Genomic DNA, 23,620 nt, shown 5'->3' with positions numbered 1-23,620 from the left:
TTTACAGTAATAAATATACTCTTCTCCTTTCATAAAGGAAGCAGGGGGCGAGGGAACCACCCTCAATTAGTTGGTCAACAGGCAGAGTTTCTTCATATTGCTTTATATTTAGTTGGTAGCAACAGCTTGATAAAGACATAACCAGAGCTCAAAGAAAGAGAACTATTGCCTTCACTAAGTCAACAATAAAAAAAAGTCCACTCTTGGCACCATGTAGCAAAAAGCATATTTCACATAGCTCTGTTTTCTGGTTCTCATCACTAGCATCATGAAGAAACATTATCTTTTTAATGCTTATGCTATGCTGACACTTATTACATGTAACAGAGATAGGTTACACTCATCATGCCTTGCATATTTACTGTACATCCCCCCCACACACAAACACACTCACACACTGCCCCAAAGCTATTGAAAACATTTCCTTTACTGGGAAATTAAAAGCTAGGACCTGAGCAGTAGGTGTAAATAAAATTAGCAAGATAAATGCATCTGGTTACATTGAAGAAGTTGGTAAACCAATAGGATTTCCCAGGATGACAAAATAGCATAGCATTTTGAGAATTCAATATAGCTTCGGAAATCCAGAAGTCATTTGGAACTAAAGAGAGATTGTTTGTGAGGGAGGGGGAGAAAATTTGGAACTCAAAAGCTTGTGGAACTGAATGTTGTAAACCAGAAATAAATAAATTAATTTAAAAGGAAAAAAAAAGAAATGATGAGCAGGATACTCTTAGAAAAACCTGGAAAGGCTTACATGAATCCATGCATAATGAAATGTACAGAACAAGGAGAATGTTATACATGGTAAAACCAGTATTGTACGACGAAGAATGATGAATGACTTAGCTATTCTCAGCAATACAATGATCCAAGACAATTCCAAAGGACTTATGACGAAAAATCCACCTCCAGCAAAAGAACTGACAGAGTCTAAATACAAATTAAAGCATACTTTTTTTTTACTTTATTTTTCTTGGGAGGTTTTTGGTCTGTTTTCTTTACAACATGACTAATATGGAAATATGTTTTGCATGCCTGTACATGTATTACTCATGAAATTGCCTGCCTTCTCAATGAGGGGAGGGGAGGAGAGGGGAGGGAAAGAATTTGGAACTCAAATTTTTTTTAAATGAATGATAAAATTGTTTTTATACACAATTGGAAACATAAAATATTTTTAAATAAAAAAGAGATTATTTGTGAGGGATGAAACTGTCTTAGACATGGAGCTTCCTGCACATCATTTTCACCTGCATTGACCAGACTGGACTTCAATCCTCAGGCTGCCTCCTCTGGGGAAAGTTTCCTGCTCCTATAAAAACTTTCACAACACTTTCTACCGAGTATGAGTCATCACCTCTTGTTTATTTTATTTCAGCTTCTTGTTAGCTAACAGCTATAATTACACAGAAAGAATATTATGACCTTTTCCTCTGAAAAAGCAAGATGAAGAACTGAAGAGAAGAGGAAAATTACTTTTAAAAAAACCAGCACTAGATGACCTTCAAAAGAAATAGTGATTTTTAAAAAAGTAAATAATAACTAAAAATACATTTAGAGGAAACATGAATGTACTTCAAAGTATTTTCTTTGTGATCAGCAAAGAATAAAAGATTATATTTAAAGGGCAAAATGTAACTCTTCTCCCTTCAGTTTAAAAGGATAAGGGAGATAAACAAAACCATCTTAGAGTCTTTCTCCTTTCCTTCATTATACAAAATATATCAAATAACCCCACATTTAGTATGTCCCCTTGGTCAAGTAATTGTGTTTTGGAACCAACTGGCCCTTCCCGGACAAGGTTGTCTCCAATTAATGGAAGCCCATTAAGCACCACCTGCATTCAGGTTAAACATTTAAAGAAAACTTCCATTTTTGAAGCGCAGGCAAGTAGCCTAATGGAGTTAGAACACTTGATCCTTATATTTAGGCTTCAAAACAATTATCAGGTCTACCTTCTTTACGCTACCCTTTATGCTAGGAATAACTTTCTGGCCATCACTGCATATATTTTTCCAATGGCAAGTATTACAATTGCTTAAGTAGTTTCACAAATCCCTGACTAAATTACCTTGCTCCTTTTGACATAGGAGTCCTCTTCATAAACATCTCGGGAAAGGCCAAAATCAGAAATCTTCATTTTGCGTCCTTCAGCCACCAAGACATTTCTAGCTGCTAAATCGCGGTGGACCAGCTAGAAGAAAAAGATGACAACAACAAAAACTCCCCAATACAAAATAATCCAGGAGATGACATGTGATGAGATGAACAATGCTGATTACAATAGGGGTAAGCACAAACTTATGACATTTATGGATGGCTCTCTCTGTAGACCCAGCAAGACTAGTCTGTAAGCACGATACCTTCATTTCTGCAAGATAATGCATTCCTCGGGAAATCTGCCAGGCGAAGGAAATGAGATCTCCCATGGTCAGAGCCCTTTCATCTGGATTGTCCAAGTAGCTAGAATTCCGGTTGCCATTACCACCCATGTAGCTGGGTCCCACCTTCCGGCTTTCCCGGAGGAAGCTCCGCAAAGAACCATACTTGGCATACTCCACTATCAGGTAGAGAGGTCCTAAAGGGCAAAAGGATACAGGTTAGTTATGGAGATGGATGAAGTGAGTGGAAGGAACTAAGCTCAAAGGCATACTCAAGGACGAGGATGCCTCTATGTGTTGACAAACTAGAAAGTTATTCCTATAATGTGATTTGGATGTGCCAGAAATATACATCCTCCAATGTCTCAAAGCAAATCAACAAATTTACTTAGTTCTTACCAAATATAAAGTTCTGTGCTAGGCACTAAAGGGATAAAAAAGCTTGAAAGGCATAGTTGGGTCTGATGTTTCACCATTACAAAGTGTGTGGGGGGGGGGCGGGGAGAGGGAGGGAGGGAGGGGGAGAGAGGGGGGGGAAGGGAGAAGGAGAGAGAGGGAGAGAGAGGGAGAGAGAGAGAGAGAGAGAGGAAGGGAGAAAGGAAGAGAAAGGAGAGAGAGAGAAGAGGGAAGAGAAGGAAAGAGAGGGAGGGAGAGAGAGGGAGAGGGGAAGAGAGGGGGAGGGGGAGAGAGGGAGAGAAGGAAGGGGAGGGAGGGAGGGAGAGGGGGGGAGAGGGGGAGAGAGAGAGAGAGACAGAGAGAGAGAGAGAGAGAGAGAGAGAGAGAGAGAGAGAGAGACAGGGAGAAAGACAGAGAGGGAGACAGACACAGAAAGAAGGAGGAGGAGGACACAGGGAGAGAGCAGGGATAGGGGAGGGAAGGAGGGAAGGGGGATGAGTTAAGTATAGTGTTCTCATATACATTAAGTCCTTAAGACCTTAATATTAATTATGTCAAATCACTTTTCTCCCAGATAGAAAGGAATAAAGAACAATACGAGGGCACTGGGAGCCTGGCACGGGAAGAGCAAAGGACATAGAAATGGGAAGAAGAGAGTGCCAGAGGCAAACTTCACTTTGTTACTTGACCTCCTAACTTTACTGCAACTCTGAATCCAGGTCATTTCTCCTAGGCCCTTGCCTTTGGAGCCATGCTACCTGAAGGTGTCTTGAAAGAACTGGGAGTATTTAGGCTAGAGAAAAGAAAACTCCAAGAGGACATGACACACTCTCTTCCAGTATTTAAAGGGCTGTCTTGCAGAAAAGAGACTGGACTTGGTTTGTCTGGTTGTCTAGCCCCAGAAGGGAGAAATTGGGAGAGTGGAAGCAAAGTTGTAGTCATATTAGCATGTATATGTGTATATATACATACATATAGAAATACACATATACACACCTATATATTTCTACATATGTGTGTGTAGAAAGTGCATATATGTATATGTGCACATATGTGTATATGTGTATGTATATGTGCATGTATTCCATATACAAGGGATAGGTACTAGCCTTGTGATTTTAGGGATATAGTAAATTCCCAGGTGAGGAATTTCCTACAAGACTGGCACCTTCTCTGCACCTTATAGCCTTAGAGAGTTCTTTAGAGCACTTAAAGATTAAGTGATTTGCACAGGGCCACACAGATAGCATCAGAGATGGGCCTAGGACCCATGTTTTCCTCATAGGCTCAAAGGCCAGCTCTCTATTACATCAAGGTGCCTCTCAGCAGAGAAAGAGAGAGACGTGCTGAGGGAAAGTGGAAGGACTCCTAAGAAAAGAAGAGGGGTCCGTCTCTGTTCTTCCAGATGCCCTGTCTGCCTCCTGGTCCTGGTCATGAAGGCTATGAATATATGGCCACCTCCACTTCTTACATTCATTATGCTCTAATCTTGGGCAACTGAGTATCAAGAAACAGAACTGATCATGAAGTTCATGACCATGTAAATGTCCAAAGTTTGGAATAGCTGGAGCCCCAGCAGTATTGATAGCAGCATCCTCCAGAACAGAAGCTGCTTATGGCAACATTGGAATCAGAAGCCAAGAGACACACAAGAACAAACTACAGTTATCACTTCCATATTGTGAATTTCCCCATTTCAGTTTCAACATACCACGAGTTGGCATAAAGAATTAAATAGGAATTTTGGGTGGAGTTTTGCAGAAGCCACAGATGACATATGAAGACCAGCAGATGACACAGAAAAACTTTAGAAACTCAGAAATGTATAAAATATATGTAGAGCATAATATAATATCAACACGATTTAGCTTTTAATGCCATAATAATTCAGACTTCCCTGGTACAAAGGTCAGGCCAAAACATTACGTGCAGATTTTCCAGATAATGGGGTAGGGGCTGTATGCCCCTAACCCCATAATATGGAGAAAGATTGCTTCAGGGAATGTGACTCCTCAGGGTGGAGAGAGCTAAGTATCAGCTATGGACTCTACCAGGCCCCAGCCCTTGGAGCAGATGCCATAATTATTTAATTCCTCCTCACTAGGTGAATGAAGATGGCCTCCAGTGGCAGACTCAAGTATAGAACTTCAGGCAGACTGTCCCAGTGACTATTGGGACAATCTCTGGGCCCCTTTCCTTAGCCATAAGATGAAGGAGTTGGACAAGATGATCTCTAAGGGTCCTGTATGCGGTGTTCTGTATTTCTATGGTTTTATGCAGAGAGTCTCACAGTCTGGGAGATACATGACTGAATGAAGTGTCTCTTTTTCCTAGAGGGAAATGCACATTTTACTTGTAATTTCTTTGACTCTTGATGAACATAACCAGTGTGCAGTGAGCACCCTCACCATATAGCTAGCTCTCTGACATCCTGACAAAGGAGTCTCTGACATAAGGAAAACATTATTTCCTTCCACGCTTAGCGAAAAGTGCCACCTCCCAGGACACCTTTCCTAATCCTGACAGCTCATAGGGTTTCCTCAATTTACCCTTTATTTACTTTGTATATATTTTATCTGTCCTTGTGTATATACATTGTTTTTCCCCAAAGAATTTAAGTGTCTTGAATGTATAGACAATGTCATGTTTATCTTCATGCTGAATATAGTTCTGATATACAGAAAGTACTTAATAAATGCTTGCTGCTTGGTTCGAAGATATGGGCCATTCTTGCACAGCCTTGTACGTTGCTCTTCTATGTGCTGCTCTTCCACATTATCATCTTATACTACATGAGGAGAAGCTCCTGTCAGAAGTGGTCTAAGGAAATTCATAAATGGATCTTTCTACAGCTATATAAAATATCAGACATTAGTTAAATGACACCAACTGCTACGTAGCTTGCATTTTGGTTTCTGTAGGAAACAGAATTATAAATGTGCACTGACATCATACAGCCTACAGACCATAGATTACCAGCAGGAAACCCAAAATGTGGCCAAGAGGGGCTAAATAGTAGCTTGCCCATGAAAATACAGCTGGCAGAGCTAGCTTGTCTGTATATGTTTGTGTGTGTGCATGTATGTGTACACGCGCACACAAACTGAAGGCCCATAGACTCTGCACAAGAATACCCGTTGTCTACGTGGTAAAGGAAAAGTCACTCCAAACGCTGAGTGATAAAAAACATCTGCCAGCGTAAGGCAGCATAAGCCATTGAGAAATTATGAAATAACCCCTTTGTTTTATTGGTTTGGGAAAAGGCAAGCCCATGTCAAGTATCTGTGAAAAGTAATTTAGGTCTCCATGAACCAAGCGAGCTCTAGGGATACATCTCTCTGTCCTGAGAGAAAGAAGAGAAAGGGAAGAAAGAGAATGAGGGACCTGGAATGAGGGTGAAAGGGGGGAATGAGAGGAAAAAGCAAAGGAGGATTGGGAAGGGCAGAGCATAAATGGAGAATGAGAGAGATGGAACAAGAGAAAGATGCTTAAAATTCACCTGCCAAGTCATTTCAAAGCTCCAGCTTCCATCCAAGAGTATGATTTCTCTATTTGTTTTACTACCATTCTACATGGGAATCCTTACCGTCCTGACTGCAGGCTCCATAGAGTTTAATGACGTGGGGGTGGTTGACCTGTTTTAGCAGGTTAAACTCTGACAGCAAGTCTTTGAGCTCACTCGGAGAGGCATTTTCTGAAAAGCATTGTAAACAGGGCAGGTTAAGAACCAGGCTCCTCTGATCTTTCCCAATCCAGCCCAGTCCCCCTCTGTTTCACAAGCCCGAGATGATGTTAGTCTACTGAGGAGTCACATGTTTGGTGGCTATCACCTTGATACTGGGAATTGCCTTTATCTCGAGACAAAAACATAAATAGCAGGAAGATTCGGTGGAGGGGGCAAAATGATACCAATGCTTTAAACATTTAAGTATCGAAAAACAAGCTGATTTTGCCACCATCTTTGGGCTTTGCATTGCTGTCATCCCAACCTACCAACATGCAAATTTCTGCCATAATTTTCTATGTTGACTGCTCTTTGTCCCTGATCAATACTGTATGTTTGACAGTTAGAGGTCTATCCACTCAAACTCAGACAAGAGATTTCTGCAAGGTTCCTGTTGCTTAAAGGTTTTCTGGAAAAGGGAGTTTTGTGTCTTGGCTTTCCATGAAAGTGAGGTATGAGCTCATTTACCATGTGAGGGTTAGTCTTTTGAAAGGTAAATAGCAATGGTAAGTGATTTTAGTGCCTAAAAATGCTGGAGTTATATGTTTAACTAGCACTCTTTGCTCATAATAAGCATCCCTGTGACAACATCTATCATAGCACAAATCATGCTGGGAAAATGAGTGGAAATTTTTTCCTCTCACCCTCCCAAGCCCACTTTTGGCAAGTATTACAGTCAAGTGGTGATTGAGAAAGTCAAAAACCCCAATAAACTATAAACAAATCCCTGTCCTGGCAGTTGCCATCACTCCTTCGAACATGACCTTATTTAAGACAAGTTTTTATGGTGCATTTATGATGGTGATTTCTCGTGCGCCACAAAAATTCATTAACAGCTGGGCAATTACTGTAAGTGCCACACTAATTTATTAGAACAGTACACTTAAAAATCTAGGTCTCCGCACACCATCCCATCTCTCCCCAGCTGGCATTAATTCTGCCCTAGCTAATTGCAATAAGAATCAAATGTTAAATCACCTGGAATAAAGGGCCGTTATTTTGTAACCATCCATTTGGACTGACTCAGTCCTGTTTTATTGGTGATGAAATCACTCAAATCTCTTGTAAATGTCTAAAGGTATTTAGCAAACTCATAAAGACAACGAGCATTTTAGTTAAAATGTCATGTAAGGGGTTATTTTTGTGTTGGAAATAAATTTCCCTTACCATGCTATTCTAAGTTTAAGGATGCATGAGAAGTTGCTCACTGAGTACTCTTTAAACTACGGTAATTTTAATAATGAAGCTTATTTGCTTCTCTGTACTAACCAGATGCAACTTCAGGTGTCTTGTTTTCTAAACTCCCTCTACCTCAATCAAATGTGTTATCTGAAACTAGGAATTCTCCAGCAAATGAAAACTGCAGAGGGAGGAGTATGATGAGTATCCTTTTTAATATTTCCCCTGGAATGTGAATTCTGGTTCTCATCACAGCCAATGTCACCTTACTTAACATTTCTGATCAATAGAGCTTCTCGGTGTCTTGGAAGTTTCCTGGTGGTTCTATAGTAAGAGTCAATCACCATCTGCTCCAAGCAGAGCTGCCTATATAAAAGACTGATTTTAACCAGTGTATTCCCCTACAGGAGTAGAAAAATAAAACTCCTGATCCTGGAAGCATCTTGGTGTTTCCTTGCATGACCTAAGCTCAGGCCAATGGAAACTATGGCTTACATCATTGTGGCACCACCTGAATTCCCTCTCATTAGAAAATGTTGGAATATAAATAAATGGCCTTCAGGAAGAGCAGCTGGGGACCTGGCATAGAGCAGCAGGGCTTGCCTCCAAACCATCCACACATCCAAATCCTACCAGTGTGTTTATAGTCAGGGGTGGCTAATCAACATCTTTAAAAGTATGTGGACAGGAAGGTACCTTTCAGCATTTTCACTGCCACAGTGGTGTAGCCGGCTTTCCCTTTGAGTCGGAAAGCTGTTGCCTTGACGACCTTTCCAAACTCTCCTTCTCCTAGGGTTTTTCCAAGAACCAAATTCTTCCGAGGAAATTCCCACTTTGGATCCTCCTGAATTGAGAAGAGAGGAAAAGCAAGAGGAGAGAAAAAGGATAAGGTGATGATAGGAAAATAAAAATTACGAAATAACTGCCAACAACAAGTTTTAAAAATACCTATGCCCATCACTTTCCAGAGGGTTGATGAGCAGAGAAGGAATTCTGTCAGAAATGTTGTAAATCGCCTACCTAACAGGCATAATTCAAACTAGAATCATTAGTATCAACTGAAATTTGGTGAAGAGGTTGGGATCCAATATGAAGAGTACATACACCAAATCATTGTAAGGGAGTTTCACCTACAAAAAGTGAAGCAAAACAAAGACCTTCCTCCTAGAAGCTCCCCTGGGGCTTCCTTCGGGTAGCACCAGCTCTACTACATAACAAATGCATGCACAGGGTATAAAAGGTCTTCTCATCTTCGCAGACCCCAAGCTGTACTGTCATTCTCCTTCCTTTGCCTATATAGATTTTCCTGACTTTTCCTGTAGAGATGCCATAAAGAAATAATCTCCATGCCAGAAAGTTTGAATAACTATAATAATGCCCTTGGGAATCAACAACCAACTCTCCACTCTGAAGTCATACTTGGCTGGTAGGCAAGTTGAAGGGGGTGATACCGTTGCATGGTTGTTGGACAGAATGGACAACATCAATAATCCTCTTCAGACACTTTCTAGCTGCGTAAGCCCTGGGCAAGTCACTTAACTTCTATCTGTCTCTATCATTTTAGTAACCCAAGTCTAAAAAAAAAAAAAGGAACCAAAGTTACTCTGGCAGAACCTATTTGTGATGAAGTCATATTGGCACTCAGTGGTTACAATTTCCCTTTCTAAATGTTGACAAACAACCCCTTAAGTAATATGTTCTGGAATGGGTCAAATGAATCCAGGTCAAGCTCTCTGCATTACGGTATGAAGATACCATTATCTTCCCTTTCCTCAAAATCTGGACAACATCTATCATTTGCAGTCTTATGGAACATCTATAGCATCTATCATCTTTCAAAGATCACTAAAGCAGCTCAGCAAACATCTGCCACCTCTTTCAGGACTCACGGATGGAATTCATCAAGGCCTACCTAGTGACTTAAACTCACTGATTGTACGTAAGCATTCTCTCACCATTTCTTTACTTTTGTAAGTTACTGACAATTCCGTTCACTGAGCATGTATTAAATGTCTGCTATGTGCCAAGAGAGGAAAAGTAGATAGAAGGCTAGCTTTGGAGATAGGAAAGACCTAAGATTCAAGTACTACTTCTGACACATAGTAGCTCTAGAACCGGGGGCAGGTCATTTAAACTTAACTCCTCACTGTCTCACGCAACTCTAAGATTTGGAGTTACATAAGTTCTGATGTGCATTAATGGAGGGCATTTCCATACCAGGGCTTTCTAACACTGGCACGGTGTCTGTTATGACTAATCTGGACATCTCTCCCCATCACCCCTACCAAAAACAAAAAAAACCCCCACCATATACACATATATCTCACATATAGTGTAAATTACATATAATTATAAAATATAGAATTATAAAAATTATATATAAAATATGTGTATACACATACGCGTGTGTATACATGCTACCTGCCAACAGTAGTTGATATTAAATGTCATTTACAAACATTATTCTTTATTATTTATGTCCCCATGAGGTAAGTGTTATGAGATGAGGAGATTTCTTTGGTCGGTGTTACAACTAGCAAGCTTCAAAAGCCAGGTTAAATATGGCTTTCATGACCCTAAGTGCAACACTTTTCAATAGCACACCATGCTTTGTCTCTACTGAAAATTTTTATTCTCTTCTCAGATCTTCTGTTTCTATCCAACAGACTATCATTCCATTATGTTCATTCACATAGTAGGCATTCATTAAAGGCTTGTAAAATTTAACTCAATAACCAAATTTTACTTTTACTCCAAACGAGGACATAGTTTTGCTGCTGCTGGGGACAATGTCTGCCTACCCAAACACTACTTATGCATTTTCCTTTCTTGTGAAACCCTGCTGCAAACTATCTCAACTTTTTTTTCTTTAAAAAGAACAACAAATTAGAGATATTCATCATAGATAATCAATCCTCTGTTATGGGAAAAAGGTCAAATCGTTGCTACCATAGGATAGTGAGAGATCTAAAAAACGCGCAAGAAATCCAAGTAAACAAAGACTATGATGCCACAGAGACACCCCATCCATCAACTATTCCAGCCCTGCCCACAAAGAGACAGTGTTCCAGTTGGCAAGGAGTCTCCAAAGACTGACCATCGTTTTGGAATTCAATAGGAAACACATCAAGCTTGGGAGACAGCCTGTAAACAGCACCTCCAGGTCAACAGGAATAATGACAAGTCTTCCAGGACAGAGAAACGATTAGCCTGGTTGGTGGGGAACACACAGAGAGTTTCCAATAAGTCCTAAAATGAATCCCAAGTTCATTGCTGTCACAAGTTTTTAAGATTCTAAATTTTTCTGCCTTTGAAGAAATCCTTACCACACATTTTAATGCTTTTGGAACTGAAATGTTCTTGGGCTAAATTTTAAATTGGAAAACAACCGCTACCCATTTACACAACTTGTCCAGTGTGGTGTCTGACTCAGGCAGTGAGCTTGCAGACCAAGGCACTGTGCTAATACCAAATTTCTCCTGGGACTCAAACTTCCACTGGACAGGCTCAAACCAGTCTGGAACCTAAAATGGGGATAGCAACCAAGGCAAAGAAGGTGGGAGGGCTGCGAGTGGGCAAAGGCAAGGCCAATGAATCTGGATTCTGAGAGGCCTCTAGGGCTGCCTAACAAATGTAATCTATTTGCCCCACAGGACACAGCACCCAGGGTCAAAGCTCGCGACAAAACAACATTGTAACTGACTTCTGAAGATTCCAAATCTGGCACCAAGGAATGAGCACCAGAAGTGGGCACATGGCCTCAGATACACGGGTGCCTCTGCTGAGGTGAGCTTCCCTTCATACCTCAATGATTTCTGATAGAAAATAGGATCCAATTCTACTCCATAGGGCTGTGATTTAGGCCAAAAGGACAGCCAGGAGGAGGAAGGTCTAAGCAGCTCAGAGGAGACATAACAATCCCACTTTTTGAAAGCACTTCTACAGGAAGGGGCAGCATAGTGTCATATACAATAATGTCAGACTTGGAATCAGGAAGGCCTGGGTTCAAATCCTGCCTCAGACACCAACTAAACTATGTTAATACGGGCAAGCCAATTCACCTCTCGTCTCAGTTTCTTCACCTGTAAAATAGGTGTAATAATCCATACAGTACCTGCTTCACAAGGATGCTATGAAACTCAAATAAGATGATGTTGATAGACCACTCGGCTGACTTTAAATCATTAAATACATGTCATTTATAATTGACAAGTATTCTCTCATTAGAGCTTTACAAACAGCCTGTGGGGTAGATAAGGCTGGCATTATTATCTTCAGCATGCAGATCAGGAGGCTGGCAAAGAGAGGGTGTCAGCTGTGTTAATATCACCCAGCTAATTAGTAGCAGAATGGGCATTAAAGACTTGGGCAAGTCATTTGGACTTGCTTGGCTTCAGCTTCCTCATCTGTCAAATGGAGGGGACTGGACTAAGAAGGGTCTGTCTCTAACATCCCTCCCTTCCACCTCTAAATCTCCCGACTCCCAACCTTGTCTTCTTTCCACTTAAAGCTCACACTGGTATTTCTATAAGTTACTGATTCCGCGTTTCTTCCATAAGGAAACTGTTTCCCCTAGACCCAGAGTCCTCTGCTGGTCCCATTCCCAGCAGCGTTCCAGAGTCTGGATAAAACCCAGTATTTTAAGTGTGTTTTTGCCTACTAGTCTCACAAGCATCAGGGACTGATTTGGTATTTGCATCTTTGTGGTAAATTTGTTTTCTTTTTTTCTGAGATTTCCCAAAGAAATTAACCAAAGAAAGATGGGAAGATGAGTACTGTCTGTCCTATTCCTGTCTCTGAATAGCAATAGCACTGAGGCCAGAGTGGGGGTGGCAGTGGGGACTGAGCTGCAGACTTCCTGGCAGACTGCTCTGTTAAAGCCAAAATTTGTAGTTTCCCTGGAACAAGTCTTGCTTAACACCATACCATGGGGTGTGGGGCAGAAGACTGTTTTTGGAAGAACAGCTGAAGCTTCAATACCATAGCACTGGGATTTTCAGTCTGATATCCAACTCATTCTGTAAGCTTTATTCAAATAGGCAGGAAACTGATGTAGATAGAGCCAGCCTTAATTGCTTGGTTGCAGTGTGGTGTAATAGGAGGAAACTGGACCATGGGTCAGAAGATCCGCGTTTAACTTTGGCTCTACCACTTGAGGCAAAATACTCCATTTCCTCATCTGCAAAAAGAAGGGGCTACAACAAATGATGTATAAGGTCCCTTCCAGAGCTAGTGTTCAGGTGCCATTATGAGGCAATGTGCCATAGGAGTAAAATGATGTGGGTTCAAATCCTGGCTCAGCTAGCTACTCACTGCCTAATATGTCTCAGAACAAGTTAATTATCCACTTTGGGCTTCAGTTTCCTCATCTGTAAAATGTCAAAAAAGGACTAAATGGACTCTAAGGTCCCTTTGCGTTCTAAATCTATAATCCCATGATGATCCCCCAATAGACTTCATCCTGAGAACTCCCAGGACAAACACACAAGATCAGAAAAAGGACAACCTGAGATTTGATCTGTACCCAAATGAGCAGCTTTGGCTTCTCTTTCCCTCAACTTAAGTCCCACAACCTTGAGCTCCTTCGTACCAAGCAAACCACAAGCACAGAAAATCTACCACAGCCCCAGAACCCACAGATTGGACACAGTTGTCCACTCTAACCCCACAGGAAATCTTACAGGGATTTTGAAGGCATCCACCGAGACCTGGTTCTCCATGGAGTCTAGGGATGGCCGGCGAACATTGGACGAAGAATAGCTGATGGGGTAGGCCTGAGCAGGCCTTCTGAAGGTCATCTCTGCAGAGGCAATGGGTGGCTTGTGGGAGTTCTTGTGGTAGCGGCGGATGAAGTAGGAAGAAAGCAGCACAGAGAAGATAAAGGAGAAGAGGATGGCGACAGCAATGACCATCCTGCAGACTTCATCACAAAGCGGTTCTGTGGGAAGGAAGGGCAAAGGAGTTTAGTGCTCCCCTGCTCTGAGTTCTAGACCAATTGTTGGTGTGTATAGAGACCTTTGAGAGACAGCGTGGCATGAAGGCTGCAGAATCTGCCTTCTGAGTTAAGATGACCCATGTGAAAGACCCGCTTTTGACTCACACTGGCTGTGTGACCCTGTGGCCTCTGAGTGCCTGGAACAATCTGATACATGTAAAATGGAATCTCAAGGTTGTTTTAATCTGTATTTCTCTAATCAATAATGATTTAGAGCATTTTTTCATATGACTGAATTGTTTCGATTTTTTTCCCTGTATATAAAGGAGATGTTACAAGAAAGTTTGAAGAACATAGAACATATTAGCTATCAGACTTAAGGAAAGGCAAACGATTTACGAATAAACAAAAGATAGAGAGTAGGGTGAGGCGTAAAATGGGTAATTACAATTACAGCAAAGTAAAAAGGTTTTGTATAAATAAAACCAACTTAGCCAAGATCAGAAGGAAAGCAGAAAATTGCGAGAAAAATTTATAGACAGTTTCTCAGATAAAGGTCTCATATCTCAAATATATGAAAAACTCTGTCATATCTGTAAGAATGTGAGTCATCTCAAGATGATTAGGGAAAACAGAAAAGAACCTATATGTTCTAAAATATTTACGGCAACTCTGTACAAGTTCTAGGAGTATTGCCTATCTGCAATTCCTCACTGAGAACTTAATATACTGAGGAAAATCACAGGTCCAGACAAAAAAAAAACAACCCATAGAGTGGTCTATATTAGCACTTTAAGGTCTTCAAAGTACTTCGTAAACATTATGTCATCTGATGTGCAAAACAATCTTGCAAGGTTCCTATTACTTTAACCTTCCCCCCAGTGTTACAGGTGGGGAAAAAAGACTTAGGTATGTTAAATATCCTGCCCAAGGCTAAACGAGGAGATGTGTCTGAGGTAAATCAAGGAAAGAATCCCTGTGGTGTACTGGAACCAGCACAGCCCTGGGAATCAGGGAACTTCTATCACTGATTAGTTGTGTGACTCTGGACACATCACCCAACCACTGAGAATTTCTATTTTCTCACACGCAAAATGAAGGATTTGGACAATCTGATCTCCAAGTTCCTTTCTAGCTCTAAAACTTCAATGGTAGCTCATCTTCTCCTCCTCTCTCTTTTCTTCTGACCTGGCTTGTATTCATTTTTCACATTACTATAGCAAATTTCTCTCTGCATGAGTGTGTGCGTGTGTGTGTGCACGCATGTGTGTATGCATATGTCTGTATACAAAGGGCATGGGGAGGGGTGTGAGTCACACACACACACGCCCTTGGGTCATACAGCATTTCCCACAATGATAGTGCAAAACTTAGGGGAAAAAATGTTTGGCTAGGGTGGGGGGGAAATCAAGAAGGATGAAGGAGAACATTCCTGAGCTGCTTGGTCAGTGTTCTGTAGGAGCCAGAAAAAAAACGGACATTGCCGAGTGGAATTTTCCCTTCCTTCTCCAGCTCTGTTACTATCGTCTTCCCATGAAGGAAAACAAATGTCATTCGGGTGTCATTATGAAAGCTTTGGTCCAGTGGCCCTAAGGGTTTGGAACATGACTAACAACACAAGTGTTGGTCAAGCCTAATGTACAAACCAAGAGACCCAAGGGGCCTGGCTTCCATCTGTTAGAGCATAAGGGGACAGTGTTTTATTCACAGTATGTTGGGATCACTGCAATAACCATGGGACCCAAATGTGGGACCCATGTGGGACCAGGAAAGTCTTCTTGTTTCAGCATGGTTCTAAATTCAACCTTCACGTAAGTTATATTTAGCCAATAATAATAACCATTAACACGTAACTTTTGGCTTGGGCAATTCCTGCTTATTTGGGTCTCCCTCCTGTTAGGCCCTTTTCTACCTCATGACTATCTACCTCTGGAAGACAGAAAATGGAAACTCCCAGGTGTTGATTTCTTAGGAACATAACAACAGCCTCACATGTTTGAACAGTTCTTCTGAACACTATTGGTTCAGGTCTTGTCCTATTTTCATTTAAGAGCTTCGCACCCACCTGAGTCTCCCTCATCCTTCAAGGCCCAAGTCTGATTTTTCTCTCCTCTGTCCTCTTATGGCTTTTACTATCTGAACTTTAAGCCATACCATTAGCTAGGAAGCCAACATAATGTAGTGGAAAAAGTGCTGACTTTGGCAGTCAGGAGACCTGGGTTCAAATTCCAGTCAGCAGAGATTTAAAAGCTACACCATTATAAACAAACAAGCTGAAGAAAAACTCTTCAAGGCTAAGCTTTCCAGGACCCAAAATAAGAATATGACCATATACACAAACCTACCTCATAGGGTCATGAGGATATGACTTTGTAAACCTTCAAGAACTTCATAAATGTGAATTGCTGAGTCTTATAGTGAATGCTTAACTAAAGTCATGCTGGAATAAAAACTTTTTCTCAGTACTTTTAATGCTATACATTGGGGGTCCATTGTCATTGTGGTGAAGGAGTCAATATGCAATTATTAAGTGACTACTATATGCCAGGCCCTAACTTCACATCATCCAGGAACAAACACTTTCTATCACAGACAGAGGACTGGACCCCTGCCCTGGTGTCTTGGTGAACACCAGTTTAATAAATATTTTTTGGGTCACAAGTAGATGAAAAGCTGTCCAGTAAGAGGCTGTCAAACTTCTCTATCTCCCCTAGAAGGAATCACAGGCCCAGGGTAAGGCAGAAAGTGCTTAGTTAAGGAGGTGAGAAAGCTAGACATCAGTATGGCTTTCATATATGCAAATACATACTGAACAGCTGATATGGAAATCATTAATAAACATTTCAATCTGGTGTTTAGCCTGAATGCTTCGGCAGTTGCCTGTAGATTGGGGCACCTAAAGAGACTGAAGCTTCCCTCTGTGATTCTCCTTACATTTGAGAGCTGGCTACTACTGCTAAGGAGGGCAATGTCTCTTCCATCCATGTGGCTTGTCCAGGGATAAGGGCTGGAGGGAGATCCCACACCACCCCCACCCCAGTGCTGCCCTCCTTGTTCTAACCTTTATCATCATCAGGCTCACAGAAACACTTCTTTTCTTCTGGGAAGCAGTTGCAGACTCCATATCCAGCCTTGATTCCCCTCCATTCCCCTCTTTCATGACCACCAATAATGTCTCCCCCTAATCAGACACAGACACAAGAAACACATGTTGTCTTAGTCATGGGTGTGGAGCTATGCTCTTCCATTTAAGACACATAGGGAGGGGCTTTACTCAACAAAATGGGGGATGACAGCTCACCATAGGCAAAGTTGCCACTCCAATATTTACACAGAAGCTGGGCTCCAGAGAGCTCCAAGGCATTCCCTTCTAGCTTTCATTACAATGGGAATGACATCCCCACTTGGCAGAATAGTAAAACTGAGTCACAGAAGGAATAAGTGACTTAAGGTCACGCAGTTGAAGTTAAAAGCAAGGGAAATAATCCTGGTCTCTGGGTTCTTAGACTAATGTTGACTCCAGAAGACTCAATCTCCTCCTGGGTGAGGGCTGGGGAGGAGGGGCAGAGAGAAGCAAACACAACACGGGAGGCCTTTTAAAGGTAGGTTAGCATGTGAACTGTTAAGAAATGAATATATGCATCACGGATACTTGTATACACATGCCTCCCTCTCTACCCCCAATTAGCCTAGAAGCTCCTTGGGGTAAGGGACTTTTTTCCATTTGCATATCCCTCATATACATATTTGCTGAATAGGACTGAATGATGGGGCAGACAGAGAGAACCACCAAGCAAGGGCAAAAATGCACATGAGATCAAGAAAGGCCACCAGGGCTATGTTCTGGGGGACAAATGGTCTACAAGGGTTTCATACGTATGCAATCTTGAGGGCAGATGTGAAGATCTCGACTTTCCACAGCGTCACAGATGCCATCGGGACAAGTCTTGAGGCTTGGTGTGCATGTCGAATAGTTCTTAGAAATTCCTAGAAATAGAACAAATGCTCTTGGCCACCTTCTATTTGATAGATTTATTCAGAATCCTCAAACCTCAAATAGCCCCATCACCTCCTTTTGGAGATAAAGAAGCAAGATACAGAGAAGGGCAGAGACCTGTCCAAGGTCAGACAGCTAAAGAACAGCAAATCAGGGTGAGAAATCATGTTGCTTGATGGCTAGTCCAGGGTTCTTGGCATCCCTACATGTTAATTCTGAATTCCAGCAGGAGATTTCTGTAACTGCCATTTTGCTACTAAATGTTTGGCCCACATTTTCCCTGCTAGCTCAGTTCCTTCCAAAGAATCAAAGAGAAAGGGAAAATAAAGCAAAACACTTCCCCTCTCATCTTCCTTTCTGAGGCTAAGACTCCAGTCAGGAGTCTTCCTGAAATGAAAAAAAAAATGTCATCCTAATCTCTTCTTATTTATAAAATTCCACCTGTGTCCCAACTTAAGTCTCAGCTTCCCTTGAACAAGTAAAAGACAATGAATCCTTCCTATTCCTTCTATGATCAGACCAATGGAAAAAAAAATCAATGGCCTATCTGCCCTCACAGAAACTAATCCAGTACTTAGCCTATACCAGACACCCAGTAAACATTAATTGGTTTACTGACTGGATTGACTAAACAATGCAAATAGTAATGACACCTTACCTTTGCCATCCCCCTGTCTCCACTGGCATGTGCCCATCAAGGTGCCCAAGCCACCACACTCTTCACACTCTAAACGTCTCTTGTTCACGGCACATGAAATGGGACAGCCCTCCTCTTCAAGGAAAACTGTGGGAATAACAAAAACATAAAGCATGGTACTAATTGTGGGCCTCCAGTTAGCAATCTATCCTTTGATTTTCAATGTCTTCCAGGTCAAGAACCATGTCTACCAAGAGATGACACTGACCAAGCTCAGGTCAAGAGACACTGAAACCAATTCACCTGGATTCTAATGAAGATAATTCAGTTGAGAATGTTCAGAAAAGGTTCACTAAAGTCCCCAATAAATATTTATTAAACATCTACCATATGCCAGGCATCTGGCCAGGTGCTAAGGGTACAAAGAGAAACAGTCTTTGCCTTCAAACATCTTACAATCTATTGGGCAAGACCACATGTACACATATAAGTGTATGCAAAGACATACAGAATAAATATGTTTTTTTGGGTGGTGAGGCACTAGCAACTGGGAAAATCAAGACGGCCTCACTAAGGAAGGAGTGTCGGAGCTGAGCTTTGAAGGAAATTAAAGTTTCTAAGAGGGGCAACAATGAGAAAGGAGTGAATTCCAGGAATGGGGGCACTCTGAAAAACCACAGAGATGAGACAGAATATTGTATAATGCTGCTTACCAGGAGGGAACAGAGAAGGGGAAGACATTTAATACTGCCTCCCAAACGTCGGGCACTGTTTCCAATAGTAAATCAAAAGGGTTCCATTCATTCCATTCAATAGTTCAACTTGACACTATTATCTGTTCTCAAATCCCTTGCTCCCGTGTCCTGTTCCCTCTGGAGCCTTGCCAGATGCTAACCCTAGATTGTTCCCACTTTTGGCCTCCACTGCCCCTACTACTTTACTAGTGAATGGACTCAGAGGATGCCACACAACTGTTTTGACTAGGCCCACTACACATTTTTGTTATCCAGTATTTATTTATCCTCACTGCTGAAAGACAAAGGATTGGTTAGCTGGGAGATAGCAGTAGCAGTTGAGTGATAAGCTTGGAAGCCAGATTGCAATGGATGAACCTCTCTACAATGAAAGGACTTGTGAATTTAAGAGATTCCTCTCTATCTGATTCTCCATCCAACACATCAAAGTGGATGTTTCAAGTTTTTTCTTCTCTCAAACCTCCCACATCATCCCTCCTGTCACCCTCTTGGCTGAGGACTATACCTTACATGAGGCCAACAGATAAGATCTCCCTCTTCTCTTCTCCTCTCACCCCATAATTTTTTGACTCACTATTCCTTGCTTTATTCTAGTCTCTGATGATGAGTTGACCCTTCTACTCAATAAGGTCAAATTCTATACTTGATCTTATATCCCCCTTTCCCATCTTCTCCAGCACACTACCCATCTTTCCCCATCCCTAATCTTCAGTCTCTCCTGTCGATCTCCTCCTTCCCTGCTGACTACAAACATGCCTATTTCCCGCATCCTCAAAAATACTCTCATTAGATCCTACCATTCCTACTAGCAATCCCCACTAACAAAACCTTCCCCTCTCTGCCAAACTGTTTAGGAAAGTCATGTGCTGGGGCAGCTAGGTGGCGAAGTGAATAGAGGACCGGCCCTAGAGTCAGGAAGACCTGAGTTCAAATCCCGCCCCAGACATTTGTCACTTACTAGCTGTGTGACCTTGGGCAAGTTACTTAACCCCAACTGCCTCTTCTCCCCCCTCCAAAAAAAGAAAGGCATGTGCCCCTGATTCCAACACTTATTCTCTTACTCTCTTAACTCTTTGCAATCTGGCTTGCAACATCATCATTCATCTTTTAGTACCCTCTCCAATGTTACCAATGATCTTCTGAATGCCAAATCTAACAGCCTCTTTCTCAGTCCTCATCCTTCCCAACTTCCCTGCAGCATCTGGCATTGCTGACCACTCTCTCCACTTGGACATTCTCTCCTCTGTGGGTTTTCATGACACTCTTTCCTCCTACTTCTCCAACTGTCTGTCCGACTGCTCCTTCTCAGTCACCTTTGCTGGATCATCATCCACATCATTTCCACTAAATGTGGATGTACCACAAGAGGGCCCCACAGGTTCAACTCTTATCTCTATATCCCAAATCTATACATCCAGCCCTCATCTCTCTCCTGAGCTCCAGCCTTACATAGCCAATTGCATTTTAAATATTTTGTACTGGATATCCTATAGACATCTCAAATTCAACAGGTAACACAGAATTAATTAACTCCTCCTCTCCAACCTTCTTCTGAACATCCCTCCCTCTGAACTTTCTCACCTTCACCTGATACATCCAGTAGGCTGCCAAACTTCTTGTTGATATCTTCAAAACGTTTATTATATGTATATATACACCCTTCTCTTTCTTCATGCATCCACCATAATAGCTCATCATCTATTGCCTTAGTGTTCTAGTAGATCTCATAGACTCACATCTCTTTCTATTCGCTCCTGCATTTACAGAATTTTCCTAAAGCACAGATCTGACCCTATTCAGACCCCGGCAGCTCCCTATTATCCTGTGTCTGGCATTTAAAGCCCTTTATAACTTGGCCCCTTCTTAACTTTCCAATCTACTTGTACACAATTCGCTTCCACACTTCCCACTGTCTATCCACACTCTCCTAACTGCTGTTAGTTACTCAGACATGATGCTTTAATCTTCCCTCTCTTGCCCATAAGCTTACAATGCTCTTCTACTACACCCTCCATGCTTGGAATCCTGGGCTTTCTTAAAGACTTAACTCAAGTTCCAACTTCTACTAAAGTCCTTTTCTGATCCCTTCCCCACCCCACCTCCTGTTGCTAGTGTCTTTCCCTAAAAGGTGACCTTGTATTTGATTTAAACATGTTTTATACACACCTATCTATTTATATAGCATGCCTCCCATCAGGATATATGCTCATTAAGGAAAAGAACTATAGTGTTTTTATCTTTGTAACCCTAGCGTTTAGTACAGTATACACTGGCACATTATAAGTGCTTAATGAATGCTTATTAATTGACAAATACCTTTAGTAGCCTATATATTTTGGTACCTTATATAAGATATTGTAGAAGATATAAAAAAAATCAGTCTAAACAGTTGAAAAGATATTGGGTCAAAATTCACAAAATCATGAAGATTGCTACAGAGTGTGATGCTGAAGATGGAATTTACAGTCTCATGCGGCAAACTACAATGCAGTTGGGGAAATTACAAAAATATGAATAATTTCACTACAATGCAGTCATGTGAATGGTATGGGTGGATGACAAGTACTTAAAAGAAAGTTGAGAGCAAAGGTCCCAGGAGCATACTTACAATTTCCTTCAACTGAGATAGTAAGCGTTGTTTTCACCTGTTTCCTACTCTGTTTGTCTGTTGCAAACACCTCGTATCTCATTCCTGTGCATTCTGGCTTTTGCAGCATGGAGGTATCATTCACAAACAGATTCCCTGTTATGCTTTCTGGGGAGGTGACGATGCTCAGAGCAGTGCAGTTAACGCTGAGAGACTGGAGTTTGTAGGTTATAGTTACTCCATGGAACTCCTTGCAGTTTTCAATGCAAACTTTTCCAATCTAGGCTCAAGGAATAATTTGAGAACATTACAAGTCTAGATAACATGGAGCACTAAGAAAAATATGTTTAACTGCCTACAATTATAACTGCTTATAATTCATAATAATAGCAAAAACTCAATATTCAACAGGTTAAAGGGCACACAGCAGGCAACCTGAACTACTGAAAAATCATATTTAGAACCATAAATGGTCTCAGAGAGTCTTCTAGTCTATCTCATTTATTTAGAGTTTAATTGATGTATTTTGTTTTTGTATCAATTATTTCCCAATATATTCCTCCTTCCCCATACCTTGTAACAATCATAATTAAACAAAAGTGACTACCCATGACATCATGTGCAACATTCTTCATCTACAGGTTTCCCTATCCCTCAAGGGAGAGGTGGAAAGCATGTTTTGACATCTGTTCTCTGAAGCCAAGCTTGGATATTACAGTTAACCAGAGTTTGGCTGCCCTTTGGTGTTGTCTTCATTTGAACTACTATAGTTATTGTGTATATTATTCACTTGGGTTCTGTTCCCAGTATCTACATCACTTCACACAATTCTTCCCACGCTGCTCTGAATTTCTCCAATTTCTAATTTCCTATGATATAATAGCATACCAATTCACTCTTAGAGTCAGAGCTTTTTATTTTTTATCAATCAAATTTAACAAATAAGCCTTACATGTTTGCTGTAAGCAAGATTCTCTGCTCTGTCCTCTGAGACACAATGATAGTCACAAAGACCTTACAGTCCAATGGGATGAGTGTATGGGGCGGGGGGAAAGATGTGGGTGTGGGTGACAGGGAAAAGAAGGAAGACACATATACGATAAAAAGAATAAAAACAAAAAACCAGCTTTCCTGTAGTGCTTTGCAAATATAATCCTGTTCTATTCTCACAACCGTGGGAGGTAGGTGCTATTATTATCTCCATTTTATAGCTGAAGAAACTGAGGTAAACAGAGGTTATATAGAGCTTGTAAGCATCTGAGGCCAAATTTGATATCAGGTCTTCCTGTCCCCAGGCCCAGTGCTCTACTAACTGCATGACATCAAAAAAAATACACATTAGAAAAACAAGATGTGCAAATACAGGTCAATTCTGTTACTACTTTATTAAGTGTCGTTCATTCTTTAAAAAAAATAAAACCCAAAGCTATACACAGCAGTGTATAGTTTCTTACAGAATTCTATTTTTTATCTTTTTTTTTTACTTTTGAAATGTTATTTACAACGAAAAATAAAACAAAAAAACCAAGTGTTGTGACTCTATGACTAGATACCCCTGAAGGCCCTTTCAACTCTTACAGAATTTCGAAAACCAGCTAGAGGGATGTGCATTTTTAGGCTGATGGAGGCCACATGGGTGTGCTTCAAATGGCATCTTACACATGACTCATAAGAAAGCAGCGCCTATGGGGACCAAGACCAACATATCTCAGCAGCATCTCCTTAGACTTTAAGCATCATCCCAGGTGCAGGGTGGTAGTGACTCAGCTGATGGAATGTCCTACTGGCTAATTAGAACTTTACAGTGACTAAACCACTCAATGTTCTTCCAGGGATGAGAGCTGAAGTGGGGCCGAGGTGGGTGGGCCACAAACACGGTCTCTGCTAGAGGAGAGGGATCTGAAGGAGAAAGGCTGAGCAAGCCTAACTCTCTCAGACAGCTGTGGTCTGGGACCCTCAGATCCTCCCCCTGCTCTAATGCAATGTGTCTCCCATGTGCCATGGGGGCTGAAAATCCAACAGTCTT

The 23,620-nt window shown here is 41.4% G+C and overlaps 1 protein-coding gene across 2 annotated transcripts in view; it reads right to left on the bottom strand.

Moving 5' to 3' along the window:
* Positions 1-23,620, bottom strand: part of RET (ret proto-oncogene) — a 157,509-nt gene that overhangs the window by 14,799 nt on the left and 119,090 nt on the right. For both annotated transcript variants that reach the window (XM_036735459.1, XM_036735460.1), the window contains exons 7-15: positions 21,616-21,874; positions 18,274-18,399; positions 17,495-17,605; positions 16,680-16,799; positions 13,365-13,621; positions 8,380-8,527; positions 6,367-6,474; positions 2,367-2,581; positions 2,075-2,197 (exon numbers count right to left, since the gene is read on the bottom strand). In XM_036735459.1, coding sequence (XP_036591354.1) covers positions 2,075-2,197; positions 2,367-2,581; positions 6,367-6,474; positions 8,380-8,527; positions 13,365-13,621; positions 16,680-16,799; positions 17,495-17,605; positions 18,274-18,399; positions 21,616-21,874 — 1,467 coding nt within the window. The remainder of the gene's footprint in view (positions 1-2,074; positions 2,198-2,366; positions 2,582-6,366; positions 6,475-8,379; positions 8,528-13,364; positions 13,622-16,679; positions 16,800-17,494; positions 17,606-18,273; positions 18,400-21,615; positions 21,875-23,620) is intronic.

The sequence above is a fragment of the Trichosurus vulpecula genome, chromosome 8 (genome assembly GCF_011100635.1).
Source record: "Trichosurus vulpecula isolate mTriVul1 chromosome 8, mTriVul1.pri, whole genome shotgun sequence".
Classification (NCBI taxonomy): Eukaryota; Metazoa; Chordata; class Mammalia; order Diprotodontia; family Phalangeridae; genus Trichosurus; species Trichosurus vulpecula.
This window is presented reverse-complemented; position numbering and strand designations above follow the sequence as displayed.